General features: G+C 43.2%; 1 protein-coding gene across 1 annotated transcript; it reads right to left on the bottom strand.

The window, feature by feature from the left end:
• Positions 1-4,946: 4,946 nt before the first annotated feature.
• On the bottom strand, positions 4,947-9,199 carry LOC139662540 (interferon gamma 1-like). Its single transcript, XM_071541216.1, has 4 exons — positions 8,925-9,199; positions 7,681-7,755; positions 6,281-6,544; positions 4,947-5,313 (listed from the first exon to the last, which is right to left on the bottom strand). The coding sequence occupies exons 1-4, from the start codon at positions 9,042-9,044 to the stop codon at positions 5,224-5,226; spliced, it is 549 nt and encodes a 182-aa protein (XP_071397317.1). The 5' UTR covers positions 9,045-9,199; the 3' UTR covers positions 4,947-5,223.
• Positions 9,200-16,056: the final 6,857 nt, after the last annotated feature.

Genomic DNA, 16,056 nt, shown 5'->3' with positions numbered 1-16,056 from the left:
ATCTATCTATCTATCTATCTATCTATCTATCTATCTATCTATCTATCTATCTATCTATCTATCTATCTATCTGTATCTATCTATCTGTATCTATCTGTCTATCTATCTATCTATCTGTATCTATCTATCTATCTATCTATCTATCTATCTATCTGTATCTATCTGTCTATCTATCTATCTATCTGTATCTATCTATCTATCTATCTGTATCTATCTATCTATCTATCTGTATCTATCTATCTATCTATCTATCTATCTATCTATCTATCTATCTATCTATCTATCTATCTATCTATCTACTGCAGTTCTACTGGTACATCTACACAGTAATACTGCAGTACTACATGGTATTACTGTGGTACTGGAGAGTAAGAGTGGATGTAACTAATTACATTTACTCACATTACTGTAACTGAGTTGCTTTTTTGTGTACTTGTACCTTTTGTAGTATTTTTTAAAGTCAGTAATTTATTTCCCTTCAGTCCATTTTAAATCCATCCATCACAGAACAGATTGTGTCTCTCCATCAGCAACAGAAACTGGATCAACGTAAACTGACAAACTGTGGATCCATTCACAGTGAGAAGAGGAATCTGACTTTACTTTGTTTCTGCACTTTATTTTCTCATTTCTAATGTTTCCAGTGAAAAGAATCTAGTGTGAAATTTTAAATCACACACTTTGGACTTTTACTGCAGTAAAATATCAGTAAAGTAAGTGTACTTGTACTGCAGTAGGACATCATAGTACTCTCTCAGCAGAGTGGAGCCTCCTCTCTCTGAGTCAGACTGAGAGTAAAGAACAGTTTTCCAGACCACAGTTTGTCCATGTTGAAAGAAAACTGATGACCTGAACTGGATGATTCAGTCTTTCTGGAGTCTGAAGCTCCTTCAGGTTTTAAAAAGTCCCTTCAGCAGATTTCATGCTGAGGGGAAAACCCTCTGCTGAAGGATCTTTCAGATGTAATCCATTACACATCACAGATTACCTGCCTATCCACTCAGGCATGTAATCTGATCAGATTAAATTAGATAAAGGAAAGGGATTGATATTATAGATTCAAACACATGAACTCAACTAATCCTGAAAATCAGATTCCACCGAGATCAGATCCATCAGATCAGATCAGATCAGATCAGATTCGATTTGATCAGATTAGATTAGATTAGATTAGATTAGATTAGATTAGATCAGATTAGATCATATTAGATTAGATTCGATCAGATCAGATCAGATCAGATCAGATCAGATCAGATCAGATCAGATTAGATTAGAGTAGATCACATTAGATGAGATGAGATCAGATTAGTTCATGTTTGATTGACTGGATTAAATGAGAGTTGCAGCAGTGATGTGAGAACAGAACAGGAAGAAGATAAACAAAACACAGCCGACAGCTTTGAAGAAGTGATGTAGAGACACAGGATGAAAGTATAAAAAATACAAATCAACTTCAGCGATATGAAGATGTGAAAAATATCAGCAGTGAAACAGACTGAGGCAAAGAAACAATCAATATTATGAAGCCAAAATATACCGTGAATATGAAATATATGCAGCGTGAGATACGCAAATGATTTTGACCTTTGGGGGAGCGGGGGGGGCGGGGGTGGGGGGGGGGACCAACTGGTTTCTTCTGCACAAGCCGTCCCAGCCGAACATCCCATGGTTACGTTTCCATGGCGATGATGCAATTTACCTCCGCCTCGCTGCCTGATGAGGTCACAGGGGGAGTCCCGCTGCTGATTGGCTTGGGAACCAGCTGTGGACGGGATTCCCTGTGATGTCAGAGTGATGTCACAGGAACGATTTGATAGAAATTCCAAGCAGCTCTCTCTCTCTCTCTCTCTCTCTTCCTCTTTCTCTCTCTCTCTTCCTCTCTCTCTCTCTCTTCCTCTCTCTCTGTCTCTCTCTCTTCCTCTCTCTCTCTCTCTCTCTTCCTCTCTCACTCTCTCTCTCTCTTCCTCTCTCTCTGTCTCTCTCTCTTCCTCTCTCTCTCTCTCTTCCTCTCTCTTCCTCTCTCTCTCTGTCCCTCTCGCTCTCTCTTCCTCTCTTTCGCTCTCTCTCTGTGTCTTTCTATGTCTCTCTTCCTCATTCTCACTTTCTCTCTCTCTCTCAATTCAGTTCAGTTCAGTTCACAACTGCTTTATTAACATGACAGGATAGAAACTGTGACCAACACAGTGAAATATCTATAATATCACAAATACTCTCTTTCTCTCTCTCTCTCTCTCTCTCAATTCAATTCAATTCAACTCAATGTGCTTTATTGGAATGAAAGTTCACAGACAATATTGCCAAAGCATCAAGATGAATATCAGTCTAGGTGTGCGTCTGTGTGTGTGTGTGTGTGTGTGTGTGTGTGTGTGTGTGCGTGTGTGTGTGTGTGTGTGCGTGTGTGTGAGAGTGTGTTCAGCTCCTGAACCCAGAGCCTCCATCACAGTGAGGATGTGAGGATCAGTAAACTGTGTGAAGGAATTAATGTTTGTTGGTAACAAGGGTCACACACATTTTATATGCAGGACACAATAACATTCAAAGAGAAAAATATCAAATATGTTGGGTTTCAAGATATTGAGAGATAATGATTATGTTAATAAAAAAAGAAAAATTAAATAAATAAATAAATAAGATAAAAGTGTATTGGTCCCTCACTGTTCCTCAGGTTGTGGCAAGTTTCTCCAAACTGACCTCAGGTCTGCTGTGTTTCCCTCTGCTAGTAGAAGTCGCAGCTTTGACTGATCATCAAGCTCTGAAGTGGAGACTTGGAGCTGAACTTGTTAAAGTAGATTTCTCTGGCTGATTTGAGTTTTTCACATTTTAGGAGGAAGTGCGGCAGAATTCTGCATGTAAGGCTTCTGTTGGCCAGATTTTAATTTGAATTTGGATATTATAAAGTTTTGTTTTTATAGCATAAAGGGCTCTTTGAGCTTTTTCTTTTAGTGCATTCACTGCCAGGCTGAAACTCCCTGAGGCTGTAATTGTAAGACCGAGGTAGGTGTAGCTCATGGTGTAGCTCACGGTGTAGCTCACGGTGTGGCTCACGGTGTGGCTCATGGTGTGGCTCATGGTGTGGCTCATGGTGTAGCTCATGGTGTAGCTCATGGTGTAGCTCATGGTGCGGCTCATGGTGTGGTCTATACTGGTACTTTCTATGGTAAACTAACCTAACCTTCAAGGATCATGTGGCTTCTGTTGCTCGGTCATCCTGATTTGCTCTGAACAACATCAGGAAGATCAGACCCTACCTGTCTGAACATGCAGCACAACTCCTGGTTCAGGCTCTTGTGATATCAGCCTTGACTCCTGCAGCTCCTTCCTGGCAGGGCTCCCGGCATGTAGCTCAAACCTCTGCAGATGATCCAGAACAGGCGGAGCGTCCGGTCTTCACCCGGCCCAACAGAGCACATGTCACTCCGCTGTTCATCTCCCTCCTCTGGCTCCCAGTCGCCCGCATCCAGTTCAAGTCCTTGATGCTCGCCTACAAAACAATAACCAAAATGGCTCCGACCGACCTGAACTCCCTCGTTCAGGTCTATGCTCCCTCCCGCTCACTACGCTCTGCCAAGGAGCGGCGCCTGATGCTGCCGCCACAGCAAGGCCCTAAGTCTCTATCCAGACTCTTCTTCTGTGGTTCCTCCTCTGCCACCAGAGCAAGGCCCTGAGTCTCTATCCAGACTCTTCTTCTGTGGTTGCCCGGTGGTGGAACGAGTTACCAAACTCCATTCGATCCGCAGAGTCCCTCTCAATCCTTAAGAAAAGGCTAAAGACCCAGCTCTTTAGCGAATACCTTCTCACCTAATGGCCCGGGTAACCAAACAAAAAATAAATAAATAAATAAATAAAAATTGCTTCTATGCACTCTATGCATTGCCTCATAGCACTGCCTCGTAGCACCTATGTCCTGTTGGACCAGATCTTAGCTCTATAGCTCTTACTCTCGTTGTTCTCTCCTAACTAGATCCTTGCTTGTGTTGTATGAAAATCTCATGTGTAAGTCACTTTGGATAAAAGCATCTGCCAAATGTGAAATTGTAATTGTAATTGTAAACTGGGGTCTGGTCTCCTGACACCTGGGCCTCTTTTGGAAGATCATGATATTGGTTTTCTTTAGATTTACTGCCAGGGCCCAGTTCTGGCAGTATTCTTGTAGCACGTCTAATTGTTGCTGGAGTCCTTGTTTTGTTGGAGACAGCAAAACCAAATCATCTGCATAAAACAGGCATTTAACTTCTCTGTCTAGGAGAAAAAGACCTGGAGCTGCACTTTGGTCCAACTGTCCTGCCAGTTCATTTATATAGATATTAAACAGTGTTGGGCTCAGGCTGCATCCTTGGCGGACGCCTCGTCTTAGACATTGATTTAATATCATAGATCTTTCCCCCTATACCACACTGAAGAAGTCTGTAATAGAATCTGAGTCTGTAATGTCTCTCTCTCTCTCCCTCTCTCTCTCTCCCTCTCTCTCTCTTCCCTTTCCTCACTTTCAGTCTCAGTTCATCAGGTTTATCAGACACATTACCGCCAAAGCAGTTTACAACCAAAACAAATACTAAACATATAAAACCTGTTAATGATGTGTTAATGATGTTAATGTGTGTGTGTGTGTCTTGTCTGGAGAAGAACAGGGAAATGTAAAAACACATTTTGGACTTGCTGGTTTTGCTAGTATTAATTGTTTTGCTGGTTTTGCTGGTTTTGCTGGTTTTGGGAGAACAACAGGACAATTCCTCAGAACTGGTGCTGATTTCTGCTTTTATTCAGATTAACCAGATACAGATCAAATACAGTAAGAAATAAATTAAATGAACTATTAAATTAATAATTAAATTAAAGATTATAAATAAAATACATTCAATTATAAATAAAAGTTAAAAAATACCAAATAAATAAAAGTCAAATAAGTGAATATTTAAACTCCAAACTCACTAATCTTAAATTCCCTCTTGAATAACAAATAAATATGTAAAGTTATGTAAATGAGTCTGGAGTTTTCATGGAAACAAACTTGACACACCATATCCGGTTATAATAAGCATAATAAACTCATCAACTAATTGAAATTATGCAAATGAGGTTAATTCGTTGTCTTGGAAAAATAAATTATTATTAAATTAAAAGTTACAGTAATTAATAATCTTCTGTTTCTTGAATCATTTCTAGCCGTTCCTGTCGTCTGATTGGAGCTTTCAGGTGTCAGTCAGCTGAGGAGGAGTGGGCGGGTCAACAGTGCTTGGAGCCAATCACAGAAGCCGCCTGGTAAACCAGTGTGAACTCAGCTAGAGCCTTTTTCTGGACGATCAAGTCATCCACCTGGAGAGAGAGAGAGAGAGACAGAGAGAGAGAGAGAGACAGAGAGAGAGAGAGAGAGAGAGAGAGAGAGAGAGAGAGAGAGAGAGTTAGTCAGTTAGTCTTTGGTTTCAGGGCCTAGGGTTCTAGAGTTTGAGTTCTAAGGTCAAGGTTTCTAGAGCCTAGGGTTTCAAGGTCTAAGTCTAGGAGTCTCGGCTGTAGGAGTCAAGGGAGCTACAGTGTTAGAGGTCTAGGAGTCCAGGTTTTGAGGAGTCTAGGTTCTAGGAGTCCATGTTTTGCAGATTCTAGGTTCTAGGAGTCTAGGTATTGAGGAGTCTAGGTTCTAGGAGTCTAGGTATTGAGGAGTCTAGGTATTGAGGAGTCTAGGTTCTAGGAGTCTAGGTATTAAGGGGTCTAGGTATTGAGGAGTCTAGGTTCTAGGAGTCTAGGTAAGGAGGAGTCTAGGTTCTAGGAGTCTAGGTATTGAGGAGTCTAGGTTCTAGGAGTCTAGGTATTGAGGAGACTAGGTTCTAGGAGTCTAGGTATTGAGGAGTCTAGGTTCTAGGAGTCTAGGTATTGAGGAGTCTAGGTTCTAGGGGTCTAGGTATTGAGGAGTCTAGGTTGTAGGAGCCTAGGTATTGAGGAGTCTAGGTTCTAGGAGTCTAGGGGAGGAGTCTGAGTCTAGGTCTGGTTAGGATAAGGGTCTAGATGTAGGGTTCTAGGGTTCTACGTGGCTCTAGTTTCCATTGCTTCCACACAGTAGAGACAGACAGACAGACAGACAGACAGAGAGGCAGACAGGCAGACAGACAGGCAGACAGGCAGACAGACAGACAGACAGACAGACAGACAGACAGGCAGGCAGACAGACAGACAGACAGACAGACAGGCAGACAGACAGGCAGGCAGACAGACAGACAGACAGACAGACAGACAGACAGGCAGACAGACAGACAGGCAGACAGACAGGCAGACAGACAGTTGTCCGTACATCCATCTTGTCCAGCGTACTGAGCACGCTCTTCAGAGTGTCTTCTCTCTCCAGGTTCAGGTGTTTCTTCAGCTTCATCATCTTCTGCTGCAGATCCACAAGGGCAGACAGGACCTGCGACCTGGACTCAGCAGGCAGCTGGTCCAGGAGCACCGGGTTCTGCCCCGGGATCTGGTTCTGGTTCTGGTTCTGTTGCAGAACGCTGGAGAAGATGCGCAGGTAGACGTCCAGCGTGGCGTTGATCACCAAGACCTGCTCTCTTCTCTGTGGAGGAGAGGAAGAAACGCCTGGCGGTCAGTCTGCAGCCTCACTGTTTGGTAGGGTCAGGGTCAGGGTCAGGGTCAGGGTCAGGGTCAGGGTCAGGGTCAGGGTCAGGGTAAGGGTCAGGGTCAGGGTCAGGGTCAGGATCAGGGTCAGGGTCAGGGTCAGGGTCAGGGTAAGGGTCAGGGTCAGGGTCAGGGTCAGGGTCGGTTGGGTTAGGGTTAGGTTAGGACAGTGGTTCTCAACGTGGGTCCGGGGACCACCAGGGGTCCTTGAGGGGGTTCCAGGGGGTCCCCAGCAAATTGTTAATTGTTAAACTTCACCATTATTTAATTAACACAATTTGAGAATGTAGAAGAATTATTATTTTGATCATAGTTTCACTGTCATCTCTCTACGTAAAATACAGATAGTCATGGAATTCTAGACAAAATCATATCTGACAATAGGTAGACGTTCAGATTTGGGTCTGAGACACAAAATCTCATCAATTTGGGGGTCCGTGGCTCTAATGTGGACTAAATAAGGGGTCCTTGATATGAAAAAGGTTGAGAATCACTGGGTTAGGAGATATAATATGCCCCGCATGCACGGGCACACGCCAGAATCCTTCAGAATCAAAACCTTCCAGTGTACAGCATCACTCATGTATGTAGAAGTGACCCCTGTTCTTGTGTTGGGGGCTGGAAGAGAGACCGGGTGGAACGGAAAATAATCGAAGGAAAAACAAACTATAAGCAAGAAAAAAACCTTAATAATGCAACAAAAATGTATTATACACAAAACCTAAATTAGACCCCGTCTCTCTTTCATTCCCTGAGTCTCTTGTTTGTAGCTTTGTGAATGAATGTTTTAACTGTTTTTAATTTTAAACCCTCAAGAAATACACTACACTTTTTATCCCATTTTGTATTGTATTTATTAGAATACTATTTAATAGACTGCTACACCTATTAAAAGATTCTTTATCCTAATCATAGGTTGTGTGATCTGTATAATAATTGAAGACCGCCTGTATTCAAGTGGATAGAAGTAGACAGAGGAGAAGAGGGGAGACAGGGGAGAGAGGCCCGTGGGATCAGTGTGTGTGTGTGTGTGTGTGTGTGTGTGTGTGTGTGTGTGTGTGTGTGTGTGTGTACCTGGCAGGACCCGTTGATGCTCTGGATCAGAGGGCTGAACAGCGGACGACTGCTGACCACCGGCTGCTTCAGCTCCTAACACACACACACACACACACACACACACACACACACACACACACACACACACACACACACACACGCACACACACACACACACGTTAATACACAACAATTCATATCTTAACATACACATACTTGAATACACACAGAACACTGAAATACACACTTTATTACGCACTGCACTAAATACACGGTAAACACACTCTCTCTCTCTCTCTCTCTCACACACACACACACACACACACACACACACACACACACACACACACACACACACACATTTTAACCCCTCGGTCCCTGAGTTTCCCCTTTAATTTCCCCTGAAGTATCTTAGAGAAACACGTTTCCTCCCTCCTGTCCTCAGTGTCTAAAACAAAATCTAAAAGAATCCAGATGTTTGATGCTCTGTTTGGATCTGTGGAAACTTTCAGATCTGGACTAGAATTTAAAATAAAGTTCTGTGAGAAACATGAGTCTGTACTGATGGAGGAGGTTCCAACTCACTTTAGACCAGACCAGAACAAACCAGACCAGTAAAGACCATTACAGACCCGAACAGACCAGTAAAGACCAGAACAGACCAGAACAGTAAAGACCAGTACAGACCAGAACAGACCAGTAAAGACCAGTAAAGACCAGTACAGAACAGAACAGAACAGACCAGAACAGTAAAGACCAGTACAGACCAGAACAGAACAGAGCAGATCAGACCAGACCAGTACTGACAATCAGAATCAAACTATAAATGAAGGCGATCACAAATTGTGGATTTACATTTTTCATTTATGATACAATATGTCAATTATTAATTATTAACATGTCATTAATTAATGACTAAATAATTACATTGTGTAATTTACTATAAATTAGTAAACAATGTAGGAAATTAACTAATCATGAATTAACTGTTAGTTAGCCATTAAATCATGATAATAACTATAGGTTTGGATTGGTTCAGACCAGTACAGACCGGTACAGACCAGACCGGAGCAGAACGGACCAGTACAGAACAGTACTGACCAGTTCAGACCGGTTCAGATTGGTTGAGACCAGAACAGACAGACAGGACCAGAACAGACCAGAACAAACCAGAACAGACTGATTGACCGGCTCAGACCGATTCAGACCAGTTGGGACCAGTTCAGACCGGTTCAGACCAGGTCCTGGAGCATTTTACTCACCAGCGGCTCTGCGATGGATTCATGGGTTTGCTTCAGGTTTTCGGAGACGAAGCGGCAGTAGCGGGACTGAACCGGACCGCAGGACAGGACCAGAACTCCCAGTAAGACTAGCAGACACATCCTGGACCAGTACTACACACTGTACTACTAACTGTACTGCAAACTGTACTGCAAACTGTACTGCAAACTGTACTGCAAACTGTACTGCAAACTGTACTGCAAACTGTACTACCAACAGACCCCGGTGATTCAGAGTGTGAGAGTGAGAGTCTGTTAAGAAGAGTGAGCAGGAGTGACAGTCACTGATATTCTCTGTTTACCTGTCTGTCTGTATTTATAGCGTCTGTATCCCTGTCTGTCACTGTGTCTGTGTGCAGCTTTTCTATGCAGACTGCAGTGTGTGTGTGTGTGTGTGTGTGTGTGTGTGTGTGTGTGTGTAGCTCTGTGGTCTGTGGGGTTTCAGCAAAAAACGGCAGCATCAACGCAAGTTTTCCTCTAAAACACACTCCACTGCTGCTAAACACACACACACACACACACAGCCAGGAGACTCCCTGGTCAGATGGGGCAGGAGACACACACACACCCACACACACAGACACACACACACACACACACACACACACACACACACACACACACACACACACACACACACATACACATACACACACACACACACTAAGCTAGCCTAACCACCAGTGCTTAGTCAGGCAGTAACGTCACTGATCTGGGCTTCCACTCTGTGTGTGTGTGTGTGTGTGTGTGTGTGTGTGTGTGTGTGTGTGTGTGTGTGTGTGTGTGTGTGTGTGTGTGTGTGCATGCGCACAAGTGGGGGATGCAAAAGTGCATAAAACCTCATGTAACCTTTGTGCAGATGCATGTGTGTGTCTGTATGAACACTGTGTTTGTGTGTGCAAGTGTGTGTGCGCATGTGACTGTATGCGTGTGTATGTGTGTGTGAGTGCATGTGAGTGTACATGTAAGCGAGTTTATATGTGTGTGTGTGTGTGTGTGTGTGTGTTTGTATTTTGTTCCACATTATTGTCTTTATTCATTGTTAGTATTGGACTGTGTGTTGTATGATGGTGTCAATGTTTCCTGGAGGTTAGAGAAGCAGAAGGTTGCCGGTTCAAATCCCAGACTGTAGATCGACTGACATCAACAACATGAATCTGTGATGTCATCAGGACGTAAAACCTGGGGCCAGTTGCATAAAGATAGACCTGGTCTTAGACTTAAATGTGACCTTAAGTCAGACTTGCTGTGGACTCTTATATTGACCTGTTCCTAATGCTTCTGGACTGCTGTAGATCTCTAATGTTTCTCTCTCTAAAGACTCTCTCTCGTCTTCAGGTGCTTTCCAAAAACCAAAGATTTTCCAATTTGTATGAAACGGCTTCAGTAATTAAACTTCCCACTCTGACAGTTAGGCCGACTCGTTGCTATAGCAACAAAGTTCTTAACCCAGACTTAGCCAGAGAAATCTGCTAGATCGCTTTACGGCACAAAACAGGAAGAGGTTCTGTTCTTCAAAGCAAACGGAGCTAAAGCTGAAAGAGTTTCTGGCAGCAGATGGTGGAAGGAGGGAAAGGAAGATGGAGAAATCACTTCCAACATGTTGATCCTCTTCAGGGAGGGGGAGGGGGGGTGGGAAGCAACAGGGCTGATGGGAAATGTAGTCTTAATGTGGAGAAACACTAGAACTAACAAATGGAGTGAGAGAGAGGAGAACAATCATCTCCAACAGGTTTACAGTCATTAGAAATGTTGTTGCAAGTAGAAATATCGTATAGAAACATCATCGCAGCCGGTTCATTAATATGATAATGAGACACTGATGGTTAAACATAGAGCAGCTTTAAAATGCCGTATGTATCTGAATATCTTATCTTGCAACAGCATCTCTGTGGGTAGAAACATGATCACCATGGGTAGAGATGTCACTTCCGTGGGTAGAAACATGATCACCATGGGTAGAGATGTCACTTCCGTGGGTAGAAACATGATCACCATGGGTAGAGATGTCACTTCCGTGGGTAGAAACACCATTAAAAGTAGTATAAACGTCAGTGGAAACACCATCACTGTAGGTAGAAAGTCAGCATCAAGCATCATGAGTGGAAACACAATCACTTTGTGTATAGACATTATCACTGTGGGTAGAAACATCATTGCCGAGGGTAGACGTGTTACTGCTGAAGGTAGAAACGGCATCGCTTTGGGGAGGAAACATCAGCACCGCAGGTAAAAACGTCATTGCAGCAGGTAGATCCGCCATCACACAGGTACAGACATTATCATTGTGGGTAGAAATGGCATCTTACAGTTGAAAACATCATCACCGAGGGTAGAAATGGCATTGCAGGAGATAGAAGCGCCATCAGTGCGGGTAGAAACGATAACGCAGCAGATAAAAACAATGTTGCTGCAGGTAGAAATGTCCATGGACAGAAACGTTGTTGCAAGTAGAAATATCGTTTAGAAACATCATCACAGCTGGTGGAAATATCTTCACCACAGGTAGGAACAGCACTAGCCTGGTGTCCAGCCCCTATGAATCGCAGTTTTCAGCACTCTTCGAATTTGCATGGTGATTCATAACGGTCTGGACGCAGCCTATCCACCACTGATTCGGTGACGTAATTTCTTGCCCCAACCGATTGGTTGCTGTTAGTTCTCAATGATCAAACTCTTTGACCGATCACAGCAGCAAAGCAGATTGACGTAATCTGGAGGCGCGCCATAGCAACAACAATCATGGCGGTGTTCGCTTCCCAGTGAAGACAACAGTGTGTTATTGTTGTCGGCTACAAACCATTTTTGAGTGAGATGAACCTCGTCAACGACAATTCAAAGCAACTGATCCTTAACCGTCGGCGACGATATCGTTTGTCGTCATTTGTTACCGCTTGTCGTCGAGCTCCAGGCCCCAGGACTGCTGGATCCTCCCTCGTCCTTCCTGTATGTCCTTTGCAGAGTCCACTACAAGTCGCAAGGCAGAAATACCAAATTTTGCCTCTTTCACTCGATCTTCCATAAGAGCGACCAACGGACAAATGACAATAACAAGAAGATTTGGCACAGTCCTGTTTCTGCAGCCAGCAGAGGAGCGAGCAGGTAAATGAAGCTCTGACCAAAGCCGGTGGGAAGCAGCGTGAAAACATCCTGACCTCTGAAAAAGGCTTTTAAACACACAGATTGTTCCTGTTTTAATTCATCGATGCCATTACGTTTTTTAAGGACTGATGAAATCGCTAAATCTAGCTCGCTATCATCCAATTCCTTTTCCGGTGCTGCTGCCATGTTGGTTGTTGTTGTTGTTGCTATGGTTGCTGCGCTCTGTAATGGCGTCATCAGTAGATTAGTCCCGCCTACATCGACCAGCCAATCAGGTCTCTCGGACAGTATCTGTCCGAAATAACTGCCAGTGGATAGGCTTGCGTCCAGACCCTTATGAATCGCCATGCAAATTCGAAGAGTGCTGAAAACTGCGATTCATAGGGGCTGGATACCAGGCTAGAACAGCACTGGATAGAAACATAAATTCAAGTCAACTTTATCTAGTGCTATAAAAACCAGTGCTTTAAAAACCAGTTTGAACCAGAGTGATTTATAAAGGAGCAGAGTAACATAACTGGGAGAAAGGAAGCAGATCGTGGAACACTGACAGCAAAATTAAGACATAAGGAAAATAAGAGCAGTAAGCAGGAGAGCATGAAAGTGAATAAAATTACGTTTTAAGACAAGTTTTACAAATTTCGACTGAGACATCATCGATCAGTCTTAACCTGGACCTCAGGATGCCAGGAGGTCAGAAGACCCAGGAGCACCAGGCAGGATTTAGATTAGATTAGATTCCATAATGGACAGGGAGCCGGCTTAAAAAGAATAGAACAAGAGTAACATTTTTTCTTTCATTGGATCTAGATAAGACAGAGCTGGAGACGGGAAACAAATTACACTAATACCAGAGTTACAATAAATACAATAATCCAGATGGGAACATGTAAAGATGTGAATTAATCTCTCCAGGTCAGAAACAGATAGAAAGGTGCTGATTTTAGAAATAAAAAAAAGAAAAAAGCTGAGAAGAAATGTGGGTAGAAACATCACCATGGTGGGTAGAAACATCACCATGGTGGGTAGAAACATCATCATTGTGGGTAGAAACACCATCAAAACAGATAGAAACATTACGGTTGTGGGTAGAAACATAATTGTGAGTTAAAACATCACATCACTTCATTCAGAAAGTAGAAAGTAGCAAGTAGAAACATCACTGCTGTGGGTAGAAACACCATCAAAATGGATAGAAACGTCATCACTGCTAATGGAAACATCACCTCTGTTGGTAGAAATGATCACTGCGGTGGGCAGAGTCATAGGTCACAGGTAGAAACGCCGTCAAACATCATCGCCGCTGGTAGAAACATAATAGACGCGGGTAGAACTGCCATTGCTGAAGGTAGAAACGTCATCGAAGAGTGTAGAAACATCATCATCATGGGTAGAAATGTCATCGTGACAAGTAGAAACATCACAGTTGCAGGTAGAAACACAATCAAAACAGATAGAAACGTCATCACCGCAGGTAGAAACGTCGTCATCGCAGGCAGAAACATCATTACAGTGGATAGAAACATTTTCATCATGAGTAGACACCATCACATGGGTAGAAATGTCATCACTGAAGGTAGAAATGCCATTGCCGCAGGTAGAAACACCATCTCCATGAGTAGAAACGTCATCACTGAAAGTAGAAACAGTATTACTTTGGGTAGAAACGCCATCACCATGAGTAGAATGGCATCACTTTGGGTAGAAACCAGAGGTGGGGGACTCGAGTCACATGACTTGACTCGAGTCAGATGCGAGTTGCAAATTTGAGGACTTGAGACTTGCTTGACTACCATTGATAAAAGACTCGACTTGACTTTGACTTGGTATTCATGACTTGAGACTTGACATAGACTTGAGACAGATGACTCGAAAGGACTTGACTTTTTTCTTTTATTAAATATTTGCATTTTTCTAGATATTGATATTGAGAAGTTACTATTACCTGGCTGAAGGGGAGCCAGGGCAGGAGGCTTAACATTGTGATGTAAATTTTTTGTTTCGTACTACTTTCACTTTAGAGCCCTTTAGAGCTATAGGGCTATATTATAATTTCAAAGCCCCACTCTCCATTGTTGTTCATTTGGGAGGCTTGTTATTGATTGCCACAAAATGTCAAATACCAGTAAGATTTATAAGATGTAAGTATGTAAAATGTCAATGTTGAAAATAAAACTCAACTTTTCATGACCGCTGTCTTTTAACTGATTTAAATGTGGAAACAAAATCTGGGGTAGATCATCAGAACTTCGTATGACTTGACTTGTGACTTGCTTGACCTGAGCAATGACTTGACTTGTCTTGCTTGACTTATAGCAGGGACTCGACTTGACTTGCTTGATTCTCACCACAGTGACTTGGGACTTGCTTGAGACTTGAAGGTTAAGACTTGAGACTTGCTTGTGACTTGCACATGTGTGACTTACTCCCACCTCTGGTAGAAACGGCATCACTTTGGGTAGAAACGTCATCACCATAGGTAGAAATGCCATTACTTTGGGTAGAAATGCCATTACTTTGGGTAGAAACGTCATTACTTTGGGTAGAAATGCCATTACTTTGGGTAGAAACGTCATTACTTTGGGTAGAAAGGCCATTACTTTGGGTAGAAATGTCATCACCATAGGTAGAAATGCCATTACTTTGGGTAGAAACGTCATTACTTTGGGTAGAAACGCCATTACTTTGGGTAGAAACGTCATTACTTTGGGTAGAAACGCCATTACTTTGGGTAGAAACGCCATTACTTTGGGTAGAAACGCCATTACTTTGGGTAGAAACGCCATTACTTTGGGTAGAAACGTCATTACTTTGGGTAGAAACGCCATTACTTTGGGTAGAAACGTCATTACTTTGGGTAGAAACACCATTACTTAGGGTAGAAACATCATCACTGAAAGTAGAAACGTCATCACTGCAGGTAGAAACATCATTATGAAGGGTAGAAACGTGATAGCCTGATAGCCGACCACAGCACGACAGAATGCAAACAACCAGAATGAATGTAAACACTGTACCAGGTGTAAATGCAGAGCTCTGATTGGACGGTTCATTATCCAGATAGCGGATCGCACTTTCATATCAGGGGGAAATGTGGGAAACTGAGAGACTTGGGACAGAAGTGGACAGAAATCTAAAATCTCTGCACAGCTCGGGTTTCCACAGGAGGTCAAAACTCACAGAGCAATTCGTCTCGGCTTATTTAATATGTAATCACTTCAGCGAGTAAAAAACACCGGAGCGAACGACACGTTTTGCCTCGCTGCTGCGTCAGGTTCGCCCGTTAATCTCATCATTAAGGATGAGACAGGACGCCACCTGTGATGGTCATGTGACTGTTCGAGTCGCACATGACACCGGTACGAAAATCATTATGTATGATGCAAGTATGTATGATGGAAATGGACTGAACTGTGTACTGAAACACACAAGGATCCCAATGTCAGTCATGAAAAAACACAAAATAGCATCAAAATTACAGTGTAGAGACATATAATAGTGTTTAGAATATATGTTCAATAATATATTAAAACGTGCACACACACACACACACACACACACACACACACACACACACACACACTTGCACTGAAAGTTGACTTCCAAGTAAATGGTGACTAACTGGTAGCTCTCCAGTTAAACCAGAATGAAACCAGTGTGTGTGTGTGTGTGTGTGTGTGTGTGTGTGTGTGTATGTTTCCTAGAAGTCTCTGCCAGGCTGGGTTTTCCTGCAGCGAACAGTTACTAGGAACACACACACACACACACAGGCACACACACACACACACACACGCACACACACACACACACACGCACAAGCACACGCACACGCACACGCACACGCACACACGCACACGCACACGCACACGCACACATACACAGGCACACACACACACACACACACACACACACACACACACACACCCGCACTGCGCTCTCTCAGACAGCGACCACATCCTCTGCTGTGCAGCGGAGGTTGAATTCCCCAGTCAAACAGACCGGCCCTGATTGG

Source organism: Centroberyx affinis, unplaced genomic scaffold (genome assembly GCF_046629955.1).
Source record: "Centroberyx affinis isolate AG114_WGS23_722 - 3 ecotype Tasmania unplaced genomic scaffold, CSIRO-AGI_Caff_v1 ptg003834l_1, whole genome shotgun sequence".
NCBI lineage: Eukaryota > Metazoa > Chordata > Actinopteri > Beryciformes > Berycidae > Centroberyx > Centroberyx affinis.
Note: the sequence above shows the minus strand (reverse complement) of the source record. Positions and strands in the feature narration are given on the sequence as shown.

Excerpts from the sequence above, each read along its gene's own strand:
- LOC139662540 (XM_071541216.1), bottom strand. The coding sequence starts at position 9,044 with ATGTGTCTGCTAGTCTTACTGGGAGTTCTGGTCCTGTCCTGCGGTCCG. Across the intron at positions 6,545-7,680 it reads GCATCAACGGGTCCTGCCAG|AGAAGAGAGCAGGTCTTGGT; the intron begins GTACACACACAC and ends TCTCCTCCACAG. Across the intron at positions 5,314-6,280 it reads GTACGCTGGACAAGATGGAT|GTGGATGACTTGATCGTCCA; the intron begins GTACGGACAACT and ends CTCTCTCTCCAG.